Source organism: Sus scrofa, chromosome 12 (assembly GCF_054392235.1).
Source record: "Sus scrofa isolate SSC_HxYL_T2T_F1_AM1 chromosome 12, Sscrofa_HxYL_maternal_Yorkshire_Landrace_v2.0, whole genome shotgun sequence".
Classification (NCBI taxonomy): domain Eukaryota; kingdom Metazoa; phylum Chordata; class Mammalia; order Artiodactyla; family Suidae; genus Sus; species Sus scrofa.
This window is the reverse complement of record NC_139394.1, coordinates 40323849-40341141: the sequence shown is the minus strand read 5'-3', so window position 1 is coordinate 40341141 and position 17293 is coordinate 40323849. Positions and strand designations below refer to the sequence as shown.

Genomic DNA, 17293 nt, shown 5'->3' with positions numbered 1-17293 from the left:
TAGTTTTTTAGATTCACACCTGTGGCACATGGAAGTTCGCAGGCTAGGGGTCAAATCAGAGCTGCTGTTGCTGCCACAACCACAGCAATGCCAGATGCAAGCCGCATCTGAAACCTTTGCCACAGCTTGAAGCAACGCTGGATCCTTAACCCACTGAGCAGGGCCAGGGATCAAACCTGTATCCTCACGGATAATAGTCGGGTTCATTACAGAGTCACATCAGGAACTCCTTTTCTTTCTTTTTATTTGGTTTGTAGCATGTGGATGTTCCCAGGCCAGGGATCGGGCATGCGCCAAATTACGGCCTTCTCCACACTGATGCAATGCCAGATCCTTAACCTGCTGCGCCACTACGGAACTTCTCTATTATCTGGTTTAAGTAAAAAAATTTTTTTTTCTTTTTAGGGCTGTACCTGTGACATAGGGAAGTTCCCAGGCTAGGATTCAAATCGGAGCTGCAGCTGCCAGCCTGTGCCGCAGCAATGCCAGATCCAAGCCGTGTCTGCGACCTACAACACCACAGCTCACAGCAATGCTGGATCCTTAACCCACTGAGCAGGACCAGGGATTGAACCCACATCCTCACGGATACTAGTCAGGCTTGTAACCTGCTGAGCCACAAAGGGAACTCCGTGATTTAAGTAAATTTAATGCAAAGAGCATATTAAAATGTTTACAAAGCAGAGTGTAGATGTAGTTTTATTTGATGGGAAAATAAAAAAAGAGGGTGTACTGATGTTCAATATAAAATTACGCAAAATAAGAAAAAGCTATATACAGATTAGGTCATTTTTCATAAACAGTCACAAATAATACATGTTAGGGGCAGACTGTTTTGCTAATAAAAGAAGTTCAATCATCCCCACTACATAGGATTTTTCAAAGATTTTATTTTATATTAATTTATTCAACATTTATTTACCAAGTGCCTTGTATGCATCACTTTTCTAGATATTTGGAATAAAGTAATAAGAAAGTAGGAAAAAATAAAAAACCCTGCCTTCAAAGAGCTTATATTTTTCTTTATTTTATTTAATTAAATATTTTTTTTTAGCTATACCCTTGGCATATGGAAGTTCCCAGGCCAGGGGCTAAATTCAAGCCACAGCTACGACCTAAGCCATAGCTGTAGCAATTCAGGATTAACCCACTCCTCTGGGCAGGGGACTAAACCTGTACCACTGCAGATCCTTGGACCGCTGCACTAAAGTGGGAACTCCAAAGAGCTCTATATTTAGAAGCAAAGATCATATTTTACTATAATTTTTATTTCACTACCTGTACTCCCATACACTACCAGTCCCTCAAATCTGAAACCCTTCCGAACTGTCACTGCTCTAGATCAGATAATTTGGCATCAAGTAATTTGGCACCAACCTATTTTCTCACATGGGTCTTCTCTGCATTTCCAAGATATTCTACTTTCAATAAACCCATATTCATGAACTTTTCCTACTTCTTCATCCAAGAGAATTCTTCCCTATTTTAGGGGTTCCACAACAATTTATGTATATTACTGTGACAGTACTTATCATTATGTCCTGCAGGATAATTATTTATGTAATAAAACTCTTCTGCTCTATATGTCCAACCTCATTTGCAATTCATAGTATTTCAGAGTGCTTTGCACAGAGTAAATGTTCAAGCTTTTTGAAGTAAAGTGAAATGAATTACCACAGTGATGATTTTATGGAAGAATTCAATTTTTTGAGAATGTGTAAAACAATCCGCTTATTCTCAGTTCTAATTTGAAAAAGTCTCAGAAAAATGAATGTCATCTAAATGGAACATTTCCAATTTTAGGAAGTGGTTAGATGCCAATTTAAAATAACTACAGCAGGGGAGTTCTCTCTGGGTCACAGTGGGTTAAGGATCCGGTGTTGGCAGTGGCATGGGTTCCATTCTCTGGCCTGGCACAGTGGCTTAAGGATCAAGTACATGGTACATGTATAAAAGTGCATAATGCAAACAACTTACTGACCTACTTCAGACACAGGTATCTTCTATCTAGATCAAGAAATAAAAACAGGAGCTCCCGTCGTGGCACAGTGGTCAACAAATCCGACTAGGAACCATGAGGTTGCGGGTTTGATCCCTGGCCTCGCCTAGTGGGTTAAGGATCTGGCGTTGCCGTGAGCTGTGGTGTAGGTCGCAGACACGGTTCGGAGCCCGCGTTGCTGTGGCTCTGGCGTAGGCTGGTGGCTACAGCTCCGATTCGACCCCTAGCCTGGGAACCTCCATATGCCACGGGAGTGGCCCTAGAAAAGGCAAAAAGACAAAAAAAAAAAAGAAATAAAAACACACAAGAGGGACATATCCTATTGGTTGTCAAGACTTACTAAGAAGCTTTTTTTTTTTTTTTTTTGGGATCGAACCCGCAACCTCATGGTTCCTAGTCGGATTCGTTAACCACTGCGCCACGACGGAACTCCCTAAGAAGCTTTTATAATGAAAATGTTTTTCAATTACTTTGTCAATCTCCGCAAAAATACCTACTTAAATTTTGACTGACATACTCGCTCTGTAAATAAAACTGGGGAGCACTAACAGCCTTACAAGATTTTTTTTTTTTTAATGTCTGCACCCGTGGCATATGGAGGTTCCCAGGCCAGGGATCCAGTCAGAAATACAGGTGCCAGCCTATGCCACAGCCACAGCAACATCAGATCCGAGCCACATCTGTGACCTACACCACAGCTCACGGCAATGCCAGATCCTTAACCCACTGAGTGAGGCCAGGGATCGAACCCGCAACCTCATGGTTCCTAGTCGAATTCGTTTCCTCTGCGCCACAACGGGAACTCCAGCTTACAAGATTGTTTCTTCTAATCCATGAACATAATACATACTTTCTTTTACCTAGATCTTTTTGCTTCCTATAATAATTTACAATTTTATGCAGAAACCAAGCACATTTTTGTTAGATTTATTCCTAGATATTTGCTTTAAACAATGTTATTATAAATGATGTCTTCTAAAAAATTATTCTCTGAAGGTTTATTGCAGCATATAGAAATACGATTGTCACATATGTGTTGTGACATATTTACTGTGACATATATCCAGTAGCATAAAGAAATACAATTGTCACATATGCACTGTGACATACATCCATATCCAATAACTATGTTACACTTCCCTATTAATTCTTCAGGTTTGTGGAAATTATCTCTTTTAGTTCTGCTTTTTGTAAGTTGAGTGTATATTATAAAACGCAAATTTAGAGCAAGCCAGTACCAAGGGTGGCAGACATCAGAAGCAAGAGAGGTTACAACTATACTGTCTGCAAAAAGAAGAGCAAACCAAAAATTTACACAAGGAGTTCTTGTTGTGGCTCAGTGGTAACAAATCTGACTAGTATCCATGAGGACACAGGTTCCATGCCTGGACTCACTCAATGGGTCAAGCATCCAGCATTGCTGTGAGCTGTGGTGTAGGTTGCAGACATAGCTCAGATCTGACGTTGCTATGGCTGTGGCGTAGGCCAGTGGCTACAACTCCAACGAAACCCCTAACCTTGGAACCTCCATATGCTGCAGGTGTGGCTCTAAAAAGACAAAAAAAAAAAGAAAAACCTACACAAAATGAAAAGGCGGGGGGGGGGGGCGGCTCTTTTCCCCCCTCCCAGTAACCCTGGGAGCTATCTGCTTTCCTTTAATAAAAACTTTGCTTGCTTGCTGCCTGTGTGTTTGCAGAGTTCATTATTCGACTGCCGTGAACAAGAATCCGGATTCCAGCATCATCTTTCCAGCATCAAAACCACAGAAGAGAGTCCTGAGAAGCTCAGATTTATAGCCGATTGGTCAGAAGCACAGGTGACCACCTGTACGTGTGACTAGCATCTGAAATGGAGGGGGGGCGGTCCTGGGGGACTGAGCCCTTAACATGTGGGATTTGATGCTGTCTCTGGGTCAATGTCAGAATTGAATCAGAGTTAATTTAAGGGCACCCAGGAGTTCCTGTTGTGGCTCAGCAGAAACAAATCTGACCAGCATCCATGCGGACGCAAGTTCGATCCCTGGCCTCACTCAGTGGGTTAAGGATCTGGCGTTGCTGTGGCTGTGGTGTACCCAGTGGCTACAGCTCCAATTCCATCCCCAGCTTGGGAAGCTCCATATGCTTCAGGTGTGGCCCTAAAAAGACGAAAAAAAAATTTAAGGACACCCAGCTAGTGTCACAGAATTGCTTGATGTGGGGAAACCACAATCCCCGCCCCGCCACACACACTCACACACACACTTTAACAACCAAAAGTGTCAGAAGTGAAGGGCTCTGTGTAAAAGAAAATGAGACACACAGGAGGCGGCCTGGGTGTTACTAATCCAGTAACACACATAGGAGATTTGAAACAGCTTTGTGAATGTACTAAACTATATCACAAAACCCACTGAATCATACTCCTTAAAAGATGCCATACAGGAGTTCCTGTTGTGGCTCACTGGGTTAAGAACGCAACTAGTAAGCATGGGGATATGAGTTTGATCCCTGGCCTTGCTAAGTGGGTTAGGGATCTGACGTTGCCATGAGCTGTGGTGTACGTAGCACATGTGGCTCCAATCCTGCATTGCTATGGCTGTGGTGTAGGCCAGCAGCTGCAGTTTCAATTCGACCCCCTAGCCTGGGAACCTCCATTTACCACGGATGTAGCTCTAAAAAGACAAAAAACAAAACAACCACCACAAAAAAGATGAATAGAAATGTTATCTATCTTCCAAGGAAATAAAGAGAAACTTAAAAAAAAAAAAATGAAAAGGCAGAGAATTATGACTCAGATAAGTAAGAAAAAAACCCTAGAAAAACAGCTAAGTGATCTGGAGATTACTATCCTGCATGAAAAAGACTTTAGACTGATGATAGTGAAGATTCAAGATCTTGAAAATAAACTGGAGGCAAAGATTGATAAATTACAAACACTGAGCAAAGAAATACAAGACTTAAGGATTAAGCAAGCAGAGATGCAAAATACAATAACTGAAATAAAAAATTCATTAGAAGTAACCAACAGCAGAATACAGGAGGCAGAAAAATGAATAAGCAAGATGGAGGGCAGACTAGTGGAACAGAAGAGAAAAAAAAGGTTGAAAAGAAATGATGAAGACCGTCTAAGAGAACTCTGGGACACTAAATACAGCAACATCTGTATTAGAGGGATGCAAGAAGAAGAGCGAGAGAAAGGGCTAGAAAAAGTATTTGAAGAGCTGATAGCTGAAAACTTCCCTAACACAGGAAAGGAATCACTCAAATCCAGGAAGCACAGCGACTACCATATAAAATAAAACCAAGGAGGAACACCCTGAGACAGACATTAATCAAACTGACTGAAATTAAAGACAAAGGGAAAATATTGAAAGCACCTAGGGAAAAGAAACAAATAACATACAAGAGAACCCCAATAAGGTTATCAGCAGATTTTTCAGCAGAAACTCTGCAGGCCAGAAGGGAATGGCATGATATACTTAAAGAGATGAAAAGAAAAAAACCTCCAACCAAGATTACTCTACCCAGCAAGGCTCTCATTCAGATCCGAAGGAGAAATCAAAAGCTTTACGGACAAGCAAACGCTGAGAATTCAGCACCACTAAACTAGCTTTACAACAAAAACTAAAGGAACTTCTCTATGTGGAAAAGATAAGGTCACAACTAGAAACTAAAATACAAATTTAAAACTGTTTTATATTCCTGGTCAACTGAATCATTTATTATTAACAATGAACACATTCTATCCATTAATACTTCTTGCCTCATATTCTATTTTGATTTCAATATAACTATATAAACTGTTTATTGTTCATTTTTTAAAGTATAGTTGATTCCCAGTGATGTGGTAACTTCTGATGTGCCGTACATAAGCTTTTTCTTGTTTGACAATTAATGACTCATCTTTTTTCATCCTTTTACTATTAATCTTTCTGTGCAGTCATATTTTATCTTATTATTATTTTTAAAATTTTTTATTTTTTGCCTTTTTAGGGCCACACCCATGGCACACGGAAGTTCTCAGGCTAGGGGTCCACTTGGAGCTATAGTCTGCGACCTACGCCACGACTTACAGCAACGCTAGATCCTTAAACCAGTGAGCAAGGCCAGGGATGGAATCCGCATCCTTGTGGATGCTAGTCGGGTTCGTTAACCCTGAGCCATAATGGGAACTTCTCTGTAATTATATTTCAGGTAGGTAGGCTGAACACAGAAAAGAGCTTAATTTTTAAAATATTTATTTGGATAATTAGAAGGAACATTTATTCTATTTACATTTATATAATTATTGATATACTTGGATTTGTTTATTTATTTTATAGCTGTGGCAATGCCAGATCTTTAACCCATTGTGCCACAGCAGGAACTCCCAATTTACTTGGATTTAAATCTACCACTGAATGCTCATTACTTATCCTGCCTGTTCTATGTTCCTTTTGTCTCCTTTCCCTCTTTTGGCTTGGTGTTTTAGAAATTAGTTGCTTTTTTGGAGGGGAGTTCCCACTGTGACTCAGCAGAAACAAATCCAACTAGGATTCATGAGAATGTGGTTTTGATCCCTGGCCTTGCTTAGTGGGTCGGGGATCCAGCATTGCCATGAGCTGTGTTGCACGTCGCAGATATGGCTCGGATCCCATGTTACTGTGTCTGTAGTGTAGGCTGGCAGCTGTAGCTCCAATCTGACCCCTAGCCTGGAAACCTCCATATGCCATGGATGTGGCCCTAAAAAGAAAAAAAAAAAAAAAGATTAGTTGCTTTTTACCTGCACCTCTTGATAGCTACATATACTTGTACTTACAGTGCTTACCCTAAAACCCTAAAATAAAGATTATAATATAAATCTTTATTAATTAGTCATATAAATTAATACCTTACCTTTTCTAGGGCAATGCAAAGACTTCAGAATAATTTAATTTCAATTAATTCACATGTGATTTGTAGATGATGTATTTAATTCCCTCTAAATATTATAATCTCTCAAAACATTATCATTATATTATCATATTATTAAAGACACAATGTCAAAAAACTAGATAAAAAGACAATATAGGAGTTCCTGTGTGGCTAAGCAAGATAAGGATCCTGTGCTGTCACTGCAGTGGCGAGGGTTTGATCCTTGGCCCAGGAACTTCCACATGTTGTGGGTGTAGCCAAAAAAAAAAAAAAAAAAAGACAAAATAATACCAAAAAGAAAAAAAGCCCATAATGTCAATCTTAATTTAAATTTACCCATATATCTACCCTTTTCTTAATATTTATTCATTCCTGAATCTCTGAGCTTCAATCCAGAAGCACTTTCTTCCCATTCAAAGAATATTTTTCAGTAATTCCTTTAGAGCATGTTTGCAGGTGGCAAACTGTTTCTGTTTTTCTGAAAATTATTTTATACTGTTCATGGGACTCTCTGAGGATCTTCTGTTGGTAGTTATTTTCTTTTAGCCATTTAAAGATATCATTCCACTGTTAGTTGACTTTTCAACAAAATTATCTGACTTTTAATCAGTCTTACTGAAGTTTCTTTGAAGACAGCATCTTTTCTCCATCTCTTTTTTGTTCTGGATAGTTTTCTCTAGCCAATTTTGCAGTTTATTAATTCTCTTAGCTGTTATATATTTAAGCCCACTAATTGAGTTCTTAATTTGTTATTGTTTCTTTAATTCTAAAATTTCCATGTGTTCCCTTTATAATTTGCAATTCTCTGCTAAAGTACTCAAACTTGTTTTTTACTTTCTTTTTTTTTAGTTTGTCTTTAGGGCTGCACATGTGGCATATGTGCCAGGGGTCAAATTAGAGCCAGAGCTGCCAGCCTAGGCCATAGTCACAGCAACGCCAGATCCGAGCTGTGTCTTCAACCTACACCATGGCTCACAGCAATGCTGGATTTTTAACCCACTGAGTGAGGCCCGGTATCAAACCCCCATCCTCATAGATACTAGTCGGATTCACCACTGATGAGCCACAATGGGAACTCCCTGGTTTTTATTTTCTTGAACACACTGATTTAGGATTAAAGAACATGTCTAAGGAGTCCCTGTTGTGGTACAGCAGATTAAGGATCTGGCATTGTCTTTGTGGTGGTTGAGGTCGCTGCTAAGGCATGGGTTCAATCCCTGGCCCAGTGCAGTGGGTTAAAAGGATCTGGTGTTGCTGCAGCTGCAGTATAAGTTACAGCTGTGGCTTGGATTTGATCCCTGGCCCAAGAACTTCCATATGCCACATGTGTGGGGGAAAAAAATGTCTAATAACTTCATCAAATGGATCCCTGTGGATCTTGTCCTATTCTTTCTTTGTTTCAATCAAATTAGTTGTTTCCTCAGATATCTGATTACTTTTGATAACTTACTTTTTAAAAAATATAATGTGAAGCCTAGGATGATTTTATTTTTCTCCAGACTTAAGATTTAAGCCTGAGCTTCAGTGCCTGTATGGGCTAAGTTGTCTCTAGCGCATCCTGATATTTAAAGTGAGCTTCTCAGGGTTCCAATCCAAAGCCTGCAGGTTTACTAGGGGCATATACCTGACCAGTTCCACCTCCTTGGGTTTCCTCTTTAATCTAGATGTTGGCCCTGTAATTCTTTGCTCTCTTTTTATCTCTACGGTACCTTTAAACTGATGTTTTAGGAGTTCCCATGTGGCTCAATGGGTTAAGTATCTGGTGTCGTCATTGCAGGAGCTCAGGTCACTGCTGTGGTGTGGGTTCGATGCCACAGGAGCATCCAAAACAAAAAAAATCAATTGTGGGAAATGCTGCTTACAACCTCTTAAGAATAATAACTAAAGCATGTAAATTGAAAATGATTGTCTTAAAAATAAAATCAGGGCAAGAATAATGACTATGATTATAATAATAGCTAATATTTATTGAACACCTTATATATACTAGCCACTGAACTGAAAAGTGTACATGTATTATTTCATTTAATCCTCCAAATGGCCTTATGAGCATTATTACCATTCCCATTTACAGCTGAATAAACCAAGACTTAAAAAATTATTTGCCAAATATCACAGAGTAATATTTGACCATGCATTCAAACCCAGCTGTGAATTTGCTCTATTACCTCCCATGACAGGAATAAGATTTTAGTCCCATTACAAGATCACCCTCCATCACTTGCATATTCTTGAATATCAAAGAAAAAGACAGAATTATGGCATTAAATCTGAAACTGGGCATGCCACAGAAATAATGTGTACATGTACATAAATATCACAATGGAAAGTCTAATTAATAACTGTTAAGCTACTTAATAAATGTGCAAAAAAACCAAGAAAACTTATTTTCATTCACATGCATTAACTGGCATTATGTAGTTATAAATACAGATAGCCTATGCCTCTAATCCAAGTAGAGCTATTTGAGGTTTTCATATTTATTCAGAAGAGAATCTGCAAATACAGCCAGCAAATTGGTTGTATTAGCAATGCCACCTAGTGGCAAACTAATACAGACATTCTTAGATAAAAGTCCTAGAAGAGTGGTTCTTTCTTAACCTTTTATGGGCTCTAGAGTCTGGAGAATCTAATACTTAGGTTCTTTTTGTCAGAAAGATGCATATTTACAAAGACCTGTAACAAGTATAGTGCTCAGGGAATTAAGAGACCCCCCCCCCCAAAGCCCATCCGCTGACTACTAAAATTAATGGAGCAAGCCAACTAACCAAGAGGCCCCTTAAGCCTTGAGCGGAATCCATTCACTCTACCCTTCCTCTCTTCCCCTCTGGTTAGCAAACACTATTCCTGCATAAAAAGTATCTAACTTTTCCTTTGTGGATACATATTAAACAACTACTCTGAGAGTTCCCTGGTGGTCTAGCAGTTAAGGATCTGGCACTGTCACTGCTGTGGCTCAGGTCACTGTTGTGGTGTGGGTTCAATCCCTGGTCTGGAACTTCTGGATGCTGAGGGAGCACCCCCCCCCCAAAAAGAATGAATTAAAGGAAGTTCTCTGGTGGTTCAGAGGTTAGAACCTGGTGCTTTCACCACTGTGGCCAGTTAAATCCCTGATCTGGGAATGGAGATTCCACATCAAGATGCTGCATGCCACACATATACACACACACACACAAAGAATGAATTAAATCCTTTTGCTGTGTTAAACTCAGTTTCTTTCTTTTGGGGGGGGTCTTTTTTTTTTTTTTTTCCAGGGCAGCACCTGTGGCATATGGGAGTTCCCAGGCTAAGGGATGAATTGGAGCTGCAGCTCCAGCCTACAGTACAGCTCGTGGTAACACCAGATCCTTTAACCCACTGAATGAGGCCAGGAATTGAACTTGTATCCTCATGGATGCTAGTCAGGTTCGTTACCACTGAGCCACAACGGGAACTCCAAACTCAGTTTCTTTTTCACCTGTTTTGCTGTAAATTAGTGCCAAAAGAAGGGTTATATTTCTGATAAGACTACTCTCATAATAAGGTCTCTTGTTTTCTTGACTGAGTTACATGGGTATATGGAAAAGGTGCTTATTTCATCAGCACAAAAATGTATGATGTGAGAATGTTAACATCACATCTCCCTTAGTGAGGATTATGTAAAGGCTCAAAAATGGCAGGAGGTGTAATTAGGACTTTACAGATACAATTACATTTCACAGATATAAAACAAAAGGAATGGTGACCTATAAGGATAAAACTGTGTCAACCATCTATCACCAAAAAAAATGCTAAATTTTAAAATATCTAACCAGAGATTATTTTGAATAGCTTTTTGAATAATAACACAGATAAAATTCTTAAACCTTTATTTGAATCTGTTCTGCCTCTTGTTTCCTGGCTATTTTTCTCTATTCTATAATATATTGCTAAAGTTCACAAATGCATAATCTAGGAGTTCCTGTGGTAGCTCAGTAGTAATGAATCTGACTAATAACCATGAGGACGCAGGTTCAATCCCTGGCCTTGCGTTGCTGTGAGTTGTGGTGTAAGTCGCAGACTCAGCTCAGATCTGGCATTGCTATGGCTATGGTGTAGGCTGGCAGCTGCAGCTCTGATTCAACCCCTAGCCTGGGAACCTCCATTTGTCTCAGGTGTGGCCATTAAAAAAAGAAGAAGAAAAAAAACTACAAAAACCTACAGCTAACATGACACTTAAGAGTGAAAAACTAGAGACTTTCCCACCAAGGTTGGGAACATGGCAGTATGTCCCTTTCCCACTCCAATTCAACACCATACTGGAAGACCTAGCTAATGCAATAAGACAAGGGGGAAAAATGAAAGAGTATACAGACTAAGAAAGAAGAAATAAAATTATACTTGCAGATGAGACGATTATCTATATAGAAAATCCTAAAGAATCAACAACAAAGCCCTGGGATTTCTCACTGTGACTCAGCAGCAACAAACCCGATTAGTATCCATGAGGACACAGGTTCAATCCCTGTCTTTGCCCAGTAGGTTAAGGATCTGGCATTGCTGTGAACTACGGTGTGATCACAGATGTGGCTCGGATCTGGTGTTGCTATGGTTGTGGCGTAAGCTGGCAACTGCAGCTCCAATTGGACCCCTACCTGGGGAACTTTCATATGCTGCAGGTGCAGCTCTAAAAATGAAAAACGAAACAAAAACAAAACAAAAACCCAACAACAACAAAGTCCTGAAACTGTTAAGTGACCACAGCAAGGTTACAGAATACAAGGTTAATACACACGAGTCAATCACTTTCCTACATGCCAGCCATTAACATACATGAACCACAATCAGGCCCCTAGGTATTTATTTACCCAAATGATTTGAATGCCTGTATCAATACACACAAAAACTTGCGAATGAACATTTATGGCAGCTTTCTTCATAAATGCCATATTTTGGAAACAACAGTGATGTTCTTCAGTAAGTGAATGGGTAAACAAACTGTGGTAGTATATCCAGAAAATGGAATATAATTCAGCAACAAAAAGTAATGAGGTATCAAGCCATGAAGACATATAGGCACTTCAAATACATACTGTTAAGTGAAAGAACCCAGGCAGAAAAAGTCACATACTGTATAAGCCCAACATAGGATAATTCAATACAACATTCTGGACAAAGCCAGATAATAAAAGGATCAACAGTTTCTAAAGGTTTGTGGGTAGCAAGGAGAAGAGTAGGAATAAACAGGGTGTAGCACAGGGTATTTTTGGGGGAGTGAAACTTTTCTGTGAAAAACTGTAATGGAGAATGCATAACAAACACGATGCACCCTTCAAAACCCAAGGACATGCAAAGTACAGAGTGAACTCTAATGTAAACAATGGGCTTTAGTTACTGATGTATCAATATTATTTCCTCAATTGGGACAAATGTACCACAGTAAAGCAAGACAACAGAGGAATAACATTAATTAATTATTAGACTTGTGAACAGTCTAATATTGATACTACTACAACAGGGGAAACTATCATTATGTTGTACACCTGAAACCAATATAGTGCTATGACCTCAGCGTGAAAAAATAATAATTAAAATTAGACCTCAGCGTGAAAAAATAATAATTAAAAAAACAGGGGAAACTGTGTGTCTGTAAATGTGTAAAGGTATATGGGAACTCTCATCCTTTCTGCTCAATTTTTGTATAAACCTAACAAAACTGGCCTAAAAAATAAAGCCTATTAAGAAAAGAAAGGAAAATAAAGTGTTCTTAGTCTTTTACAAAATTCTCTTTTCTTTCCAGCCAACCGTTGACACCAACAACCCACTGCGATCAGGTGAAGATCTCATCTACTGTGCAACATAATTATAATATCCCTTTAAAATTCTCTTTTCAGAACTGTACACTATGCACTGCATGAACAAATGAACACATAACAGGTTTCTATTCCGTTAATGTTATCAACATCTTCTCATTTAAATCAAAACCCAACAGTTATCTTTGGCTCCTTTTTCCTCGAAACTAAAACCAGTAACACTGCCCTAAGATTTGCCCTGCTTCATCCAACGCCACTGCCACTCCAACCACTCTTTTGAAATATAAGGGTTTATGCAACCTTTTGTCTTCATTCTGCTTAGTTTCTCTGCAAATTCTTTCTTTAGTGAATACGTCTTCCTCTCCATACTTTTTGCCACCTCTATGGAAGCCTGTGTCCTCAGAGGGATTATCATTAACTGTCTATTTTCTCTCCCACCTTCAATCTATCTCCCACACTACTGCCAGAATTATACACTCAAAAATGAAGATCTGGTTATTCTACTTGTATTTAATTTTAGGGCATTTAAAATAAATTCTAAATGCCACTCACAAACAAAAATCAAATTTACCCAATGTTGAAAAACGTGGCCCAACCCACCCTAGACCCCAGTTTATTATCAGCAATGATAATGCCAAATCTCTTAATATAACTTTTATGTATAATGCAACACGGTTTCAGATGTTCCTTGATTTTATCTTCACACTTGCTTAGCTAGTATAATATATATATGGCACTGAGTGTAGTGAGAGAGTGGTATTTTCCTTCAAATATTTCTTGAAGAATTCCTTCTAAACTTGTGAAAAGTCAAACCACATTTCCTTAAACCTGTAATCTGATCAAGGGCAGAAATAACTACATTGTTTATGGAAACAAAAACGTGACTCTTTTTTTTCATCTTTTTAGGGCTGCACCCACGGCATATGGAGGTTCCCAGGCTAGGAGTCAATCAGAGCTGTAGCCACTGGCCTACACCACAGCCACAGCAATGCCATATCTGAGCCACGTCTGCGACCTAACACCACAGCTCAAGGCAACGCTGGATCCTCAACCCACTGAGTGAGGCCAGAGATTGAACCTGCGGCCTCATGGATACTAGTCGGGTTTATTACCACTGAGCCACAACAGGAACTCCAAGACTTGACTTTTCACTCAAATGAATTTTGTGATATATGCTTATTTATATGTTTTAAATCCTTTACTGGATACATGGATGAATAGTACCAAAATAATGTTTTCACATCAAGACATAAAAGAACCCCTGTTAAATTTCAGCAGAATCTGCTATATGGATTGTTTTTTAGATACTTCTAAATTAATCAAATGCTACAAATTAGTTCCTTAATTTGTTTCCCAAGGAATCTAAGAGGAGAGGTCTAGAAAAGAATAGGAAGGTAACCTGTGTCTGTGAACTACACCACAGGTCACAGCAACACCGGATCCTTAACCCCCTGAGCGAGGCCAGGAATTGAACATGTGACCTCATGGATACTAGTCAAGTTCGTTATCATTGAGCCACCACGGGAACTTCTGGTTAATTCTTTTTTTTTTTTTCTTTTTTTCTTTTTGTCTTTTCTAGAGCCGAACCCACGGCATATGGAGGATCCCAGGCTAGGGGTCTAATTGGAGCTGTAGCCGCCAGCCTACACCACAGCCACAGCAACGCGAGGATCCCAACCCACTGAGCGAGGCCAGGGATCGAACCCGCAACCTCATGGTTCCTAATTGGATTCATTAGCCACTGCGCCACGATGGGAACTCCTCTGGTTGACTCTTATTAAATTCTTCTTCAGACCATTAATTCAGCAGCCTTCAGAATAATCATTTCTTTTTTTTTTTTTTCGTCTTTTTTTTGTTGTTGTTGTTATTTCTTGGGCCGCTCCTGCGGCATATGGAGGTTCCCAGGCTAGGGGTCGAATCGGAGCTGTAGTCACCGGCCTATACCACAGCCACAGCAACGTGGGATCCAAGCCGTGTCTGCAATCTACACCACAGCTCACAGCAACGCCGGATCCTTAACCCACTGAGCAAGGGCAGGGACCAAACCTACAACCTCATGGTTCCTAGTCGGATTCGTTAACCACTGCGCCACGATGGGAACTCCTCATTTCTTAATATTTACCCTACTTGCTTCAGAAATGAATTCACTGAAGCTCGGTGATTAGAAGTGTTCATACTGTTGAGCTTTATTCAGCAATTAGTACTGCTGTGACTTTTCACCTATTTTTCCTCATCAAGATCAAGCTGTTTTCAGATATGAAATTGTTTTCAATACATTATCCAGAGACAGGAATACAGTGAAAGTAAGAGAGGTATCTAAGGGCATAAAATTTAATGAGGCATTCATTCCTCAACTCCCCACTTACATGACCCTAACAGAGCCTATTTAAGTTCTGTGCCTAGATGTCTTGCTTGGCATCCTCTAATTGCCATTACCAGCAATAATTGGCTCTGCTATTATTTCAGTATATTTGTCAATGTCCAAAGGAAAACCTATCTTCTATCTAATTTCAACTAAGTAAAAAAGTATTTTTTGGAAGGGTACATTTTATACTTTGATCTAAAAGGGTTTAGGAGTTCCCCTTGTGGCTTAGTGGTAATGATCCAACTAGTATCCATGAGAACGCAGGTTTGATTCCTGGCCTTGCTCAGTGGAGTTGCCATGAGCTGTGAGGTAGGTTGATCTGGCATTGCTATGGCTGTGTTGTAGGCCTGGAGCTGCACCTCCGATTTTAAACTTAGCCTGGGAACCTCCATATGCCAAAAATGTGGCACTAAAAAGACCAAAAAAAAAAAAAAAAAGGTTTAAGAAAGCATTAATTCTACATACATAATACTTCATCAACTACATTCACTAAGAATACCAAAATAACTATTTAAGAGTGTCCATGGTATTTGAAGATACGAGGGAAGACACCATTTCTCATTTTCTGAGTAACAGAGAAAATAAACTGTCTAAATTAATTCTAAGCCTTATGTGGAATTTTGTATATTTAAATAACTTCAACTATTAAAATGACATCTGCAAAAGCAAGAGAACCATTATTCCAAAATCTGGCAGGAAAAAACATTTCCTAGCTGAATTAAGTAAATAATCTTATCTGCCTAAGGGTTTCTCATCCCTTCTCTTTTTAAATTCACAACCCATAAGGAAAAACAAAACAGAATTCCAAAACAACTTAAATCACTCCCTGAGGATTAGAATTCATATAAAACACAGAGGTAATTAAGTAAAAATCTCAGAATTTTAGCCTTTGAAGTGAAAGTACCAATGAAAACAATCTCTTTCAATTTCACTTATGAAAAGTTATTCTTACCAGATAAAGCAGAAAGGTGTGCAGCCCTGTTCCAAGCCCAACAGAAGACAAAATTCCTAAGCCTATCCAGTAGGCATACAAAAGAAACTGTTTCTCTATACGTTGCACATACTGAAAAACAAGAAATGAAGTGAAAAAAACAAAATCAGAATTCTTAAACATAAATGTAGTACAATAAAAATAAAACAAACCAACTGAGTTTCCAACAGGAAGGAGGTATTAAGATTAAAAGCTTGTAAAAGAGGCCATGTTCCGCTAATATGTGGTAGCAGAAATGGCAAAAAAAAAAAAATCATCTAATTGGAATACAGCTCATTTCTACATTTTTAAAGTCCTATTATTACAATGACATTTAGGGAAAATGAAAATTACTGGTAACTATGAAAATAAAAACTTTAAAGATACCTAAAATTTACAAATACCTTGTTTGTTTGTTTTCTTTTTGGCTACTCCGAAGCATATGGAGTTCCTGGGCCAGGTATCAGATCCAAGTCACAGTTGCAACCTAAGCTACAGCTGAGGCAATGCCAGATCTTTAACCCACTGTGCCAGGTTGGGGATCGAACCTGTGTCTCAGCACTCCCAAGACACCACTGTTCCCGCTGAGCCACAATCCTTAACTACGAGGCTACCAGGGTTCCCTGGAAGCCTCTTGGTTAAGGATTGTACATTGTCACTGCTATGGCTTGGGTTCAATCCCTGGCCTAGGAATTTTTGCATGCTGCGGGAGCAGCAAAAAAAAAAAAAAAAAAAAAAAAAAAAGGAAGGAAGGAAAGAAAGAGAAAGAGAGAAAAAGAAACGAAGGGTAATAAAATTATTTTTGTATATCTAAGACCAATATGCTTCAAGAGCAAACTAAAGTCCACTGGGATATGGACTTAGAAGAATTCCAGACTTTAGGGTCTAGATTCTCACACTGGAGAGTAAATTCACTAAACCAGTTCCCTGCACACACTGATAAATACTTTAAAATTACATTTTAATTTTAAATTTTAAATACTTTAAAATACTTCACAGAAATGCATTTAAAACTACAAAAATTTATTTGAGATTAGGAGTAAACTGCTGTCCCCCTTTGTTTTTAATGACATTTATTGTTTTCTAATTTTATAAGTAATGTTTATTACAGATAAGTTATGCATAAAAGCATAAAGTAAAAAATAATGAGCACTCATAACCTCCACTCCCCACAGATAATCACCATTAACATTTTGATGCATTTAGAGGTAAACCACTCTAAAATACAAAATACTATTTTAGAATTATTTCCCATTAGAATACATTCACATTTCGCCATTTCAACAAAAGTTAATAACAGAATGTCCTATTTTCCCT

General features: G+C 38.9%; 2 protein-coding genes across 8 annotated transcripts in view; one reads left to right on the top strand and one right to left on the bottom strand.

Moving 5' to 3' along the window:
• Window positions 1-4153, top strand: part of TUBD1 (tubulin delta 1) — a 140806-nt gene extending 136653 nt beyond the window's left edge. The window contains exon 6 of the transcript XR_014821292.1: window positions 4075-4153. The gene's annotated coding sequence lies outside the window, so the exon portion shown is untranslated. The remainder of the gene's footprint in view (window positions 1-4074) is intronic.
• Window positions 1-17293, bottom strand: part of VMP1 (vacuole membrane protein 1) — a 134434-nt gene that overhangs the window by 91560 nt on the left and 25581 nt on the right. For all 7 annotated transcript variants that reach the window (XR_014821294.1, XR_014821293.1, XR_014821295.1 and 4 more), the window contains one exon: window positions 15959-16069. Coding sequence is in view for 4 of the 7 variants with exons in the window: in XM_084985037.1 (XP_084841163.1) it covers window positions 15959-16069 (111 nt within the window). In the remaining 3 variants the exon portion in view is untranslated. The remainder of the gene's footprint in view (window positions 1-15958; window positions 16070-17293) is intronic.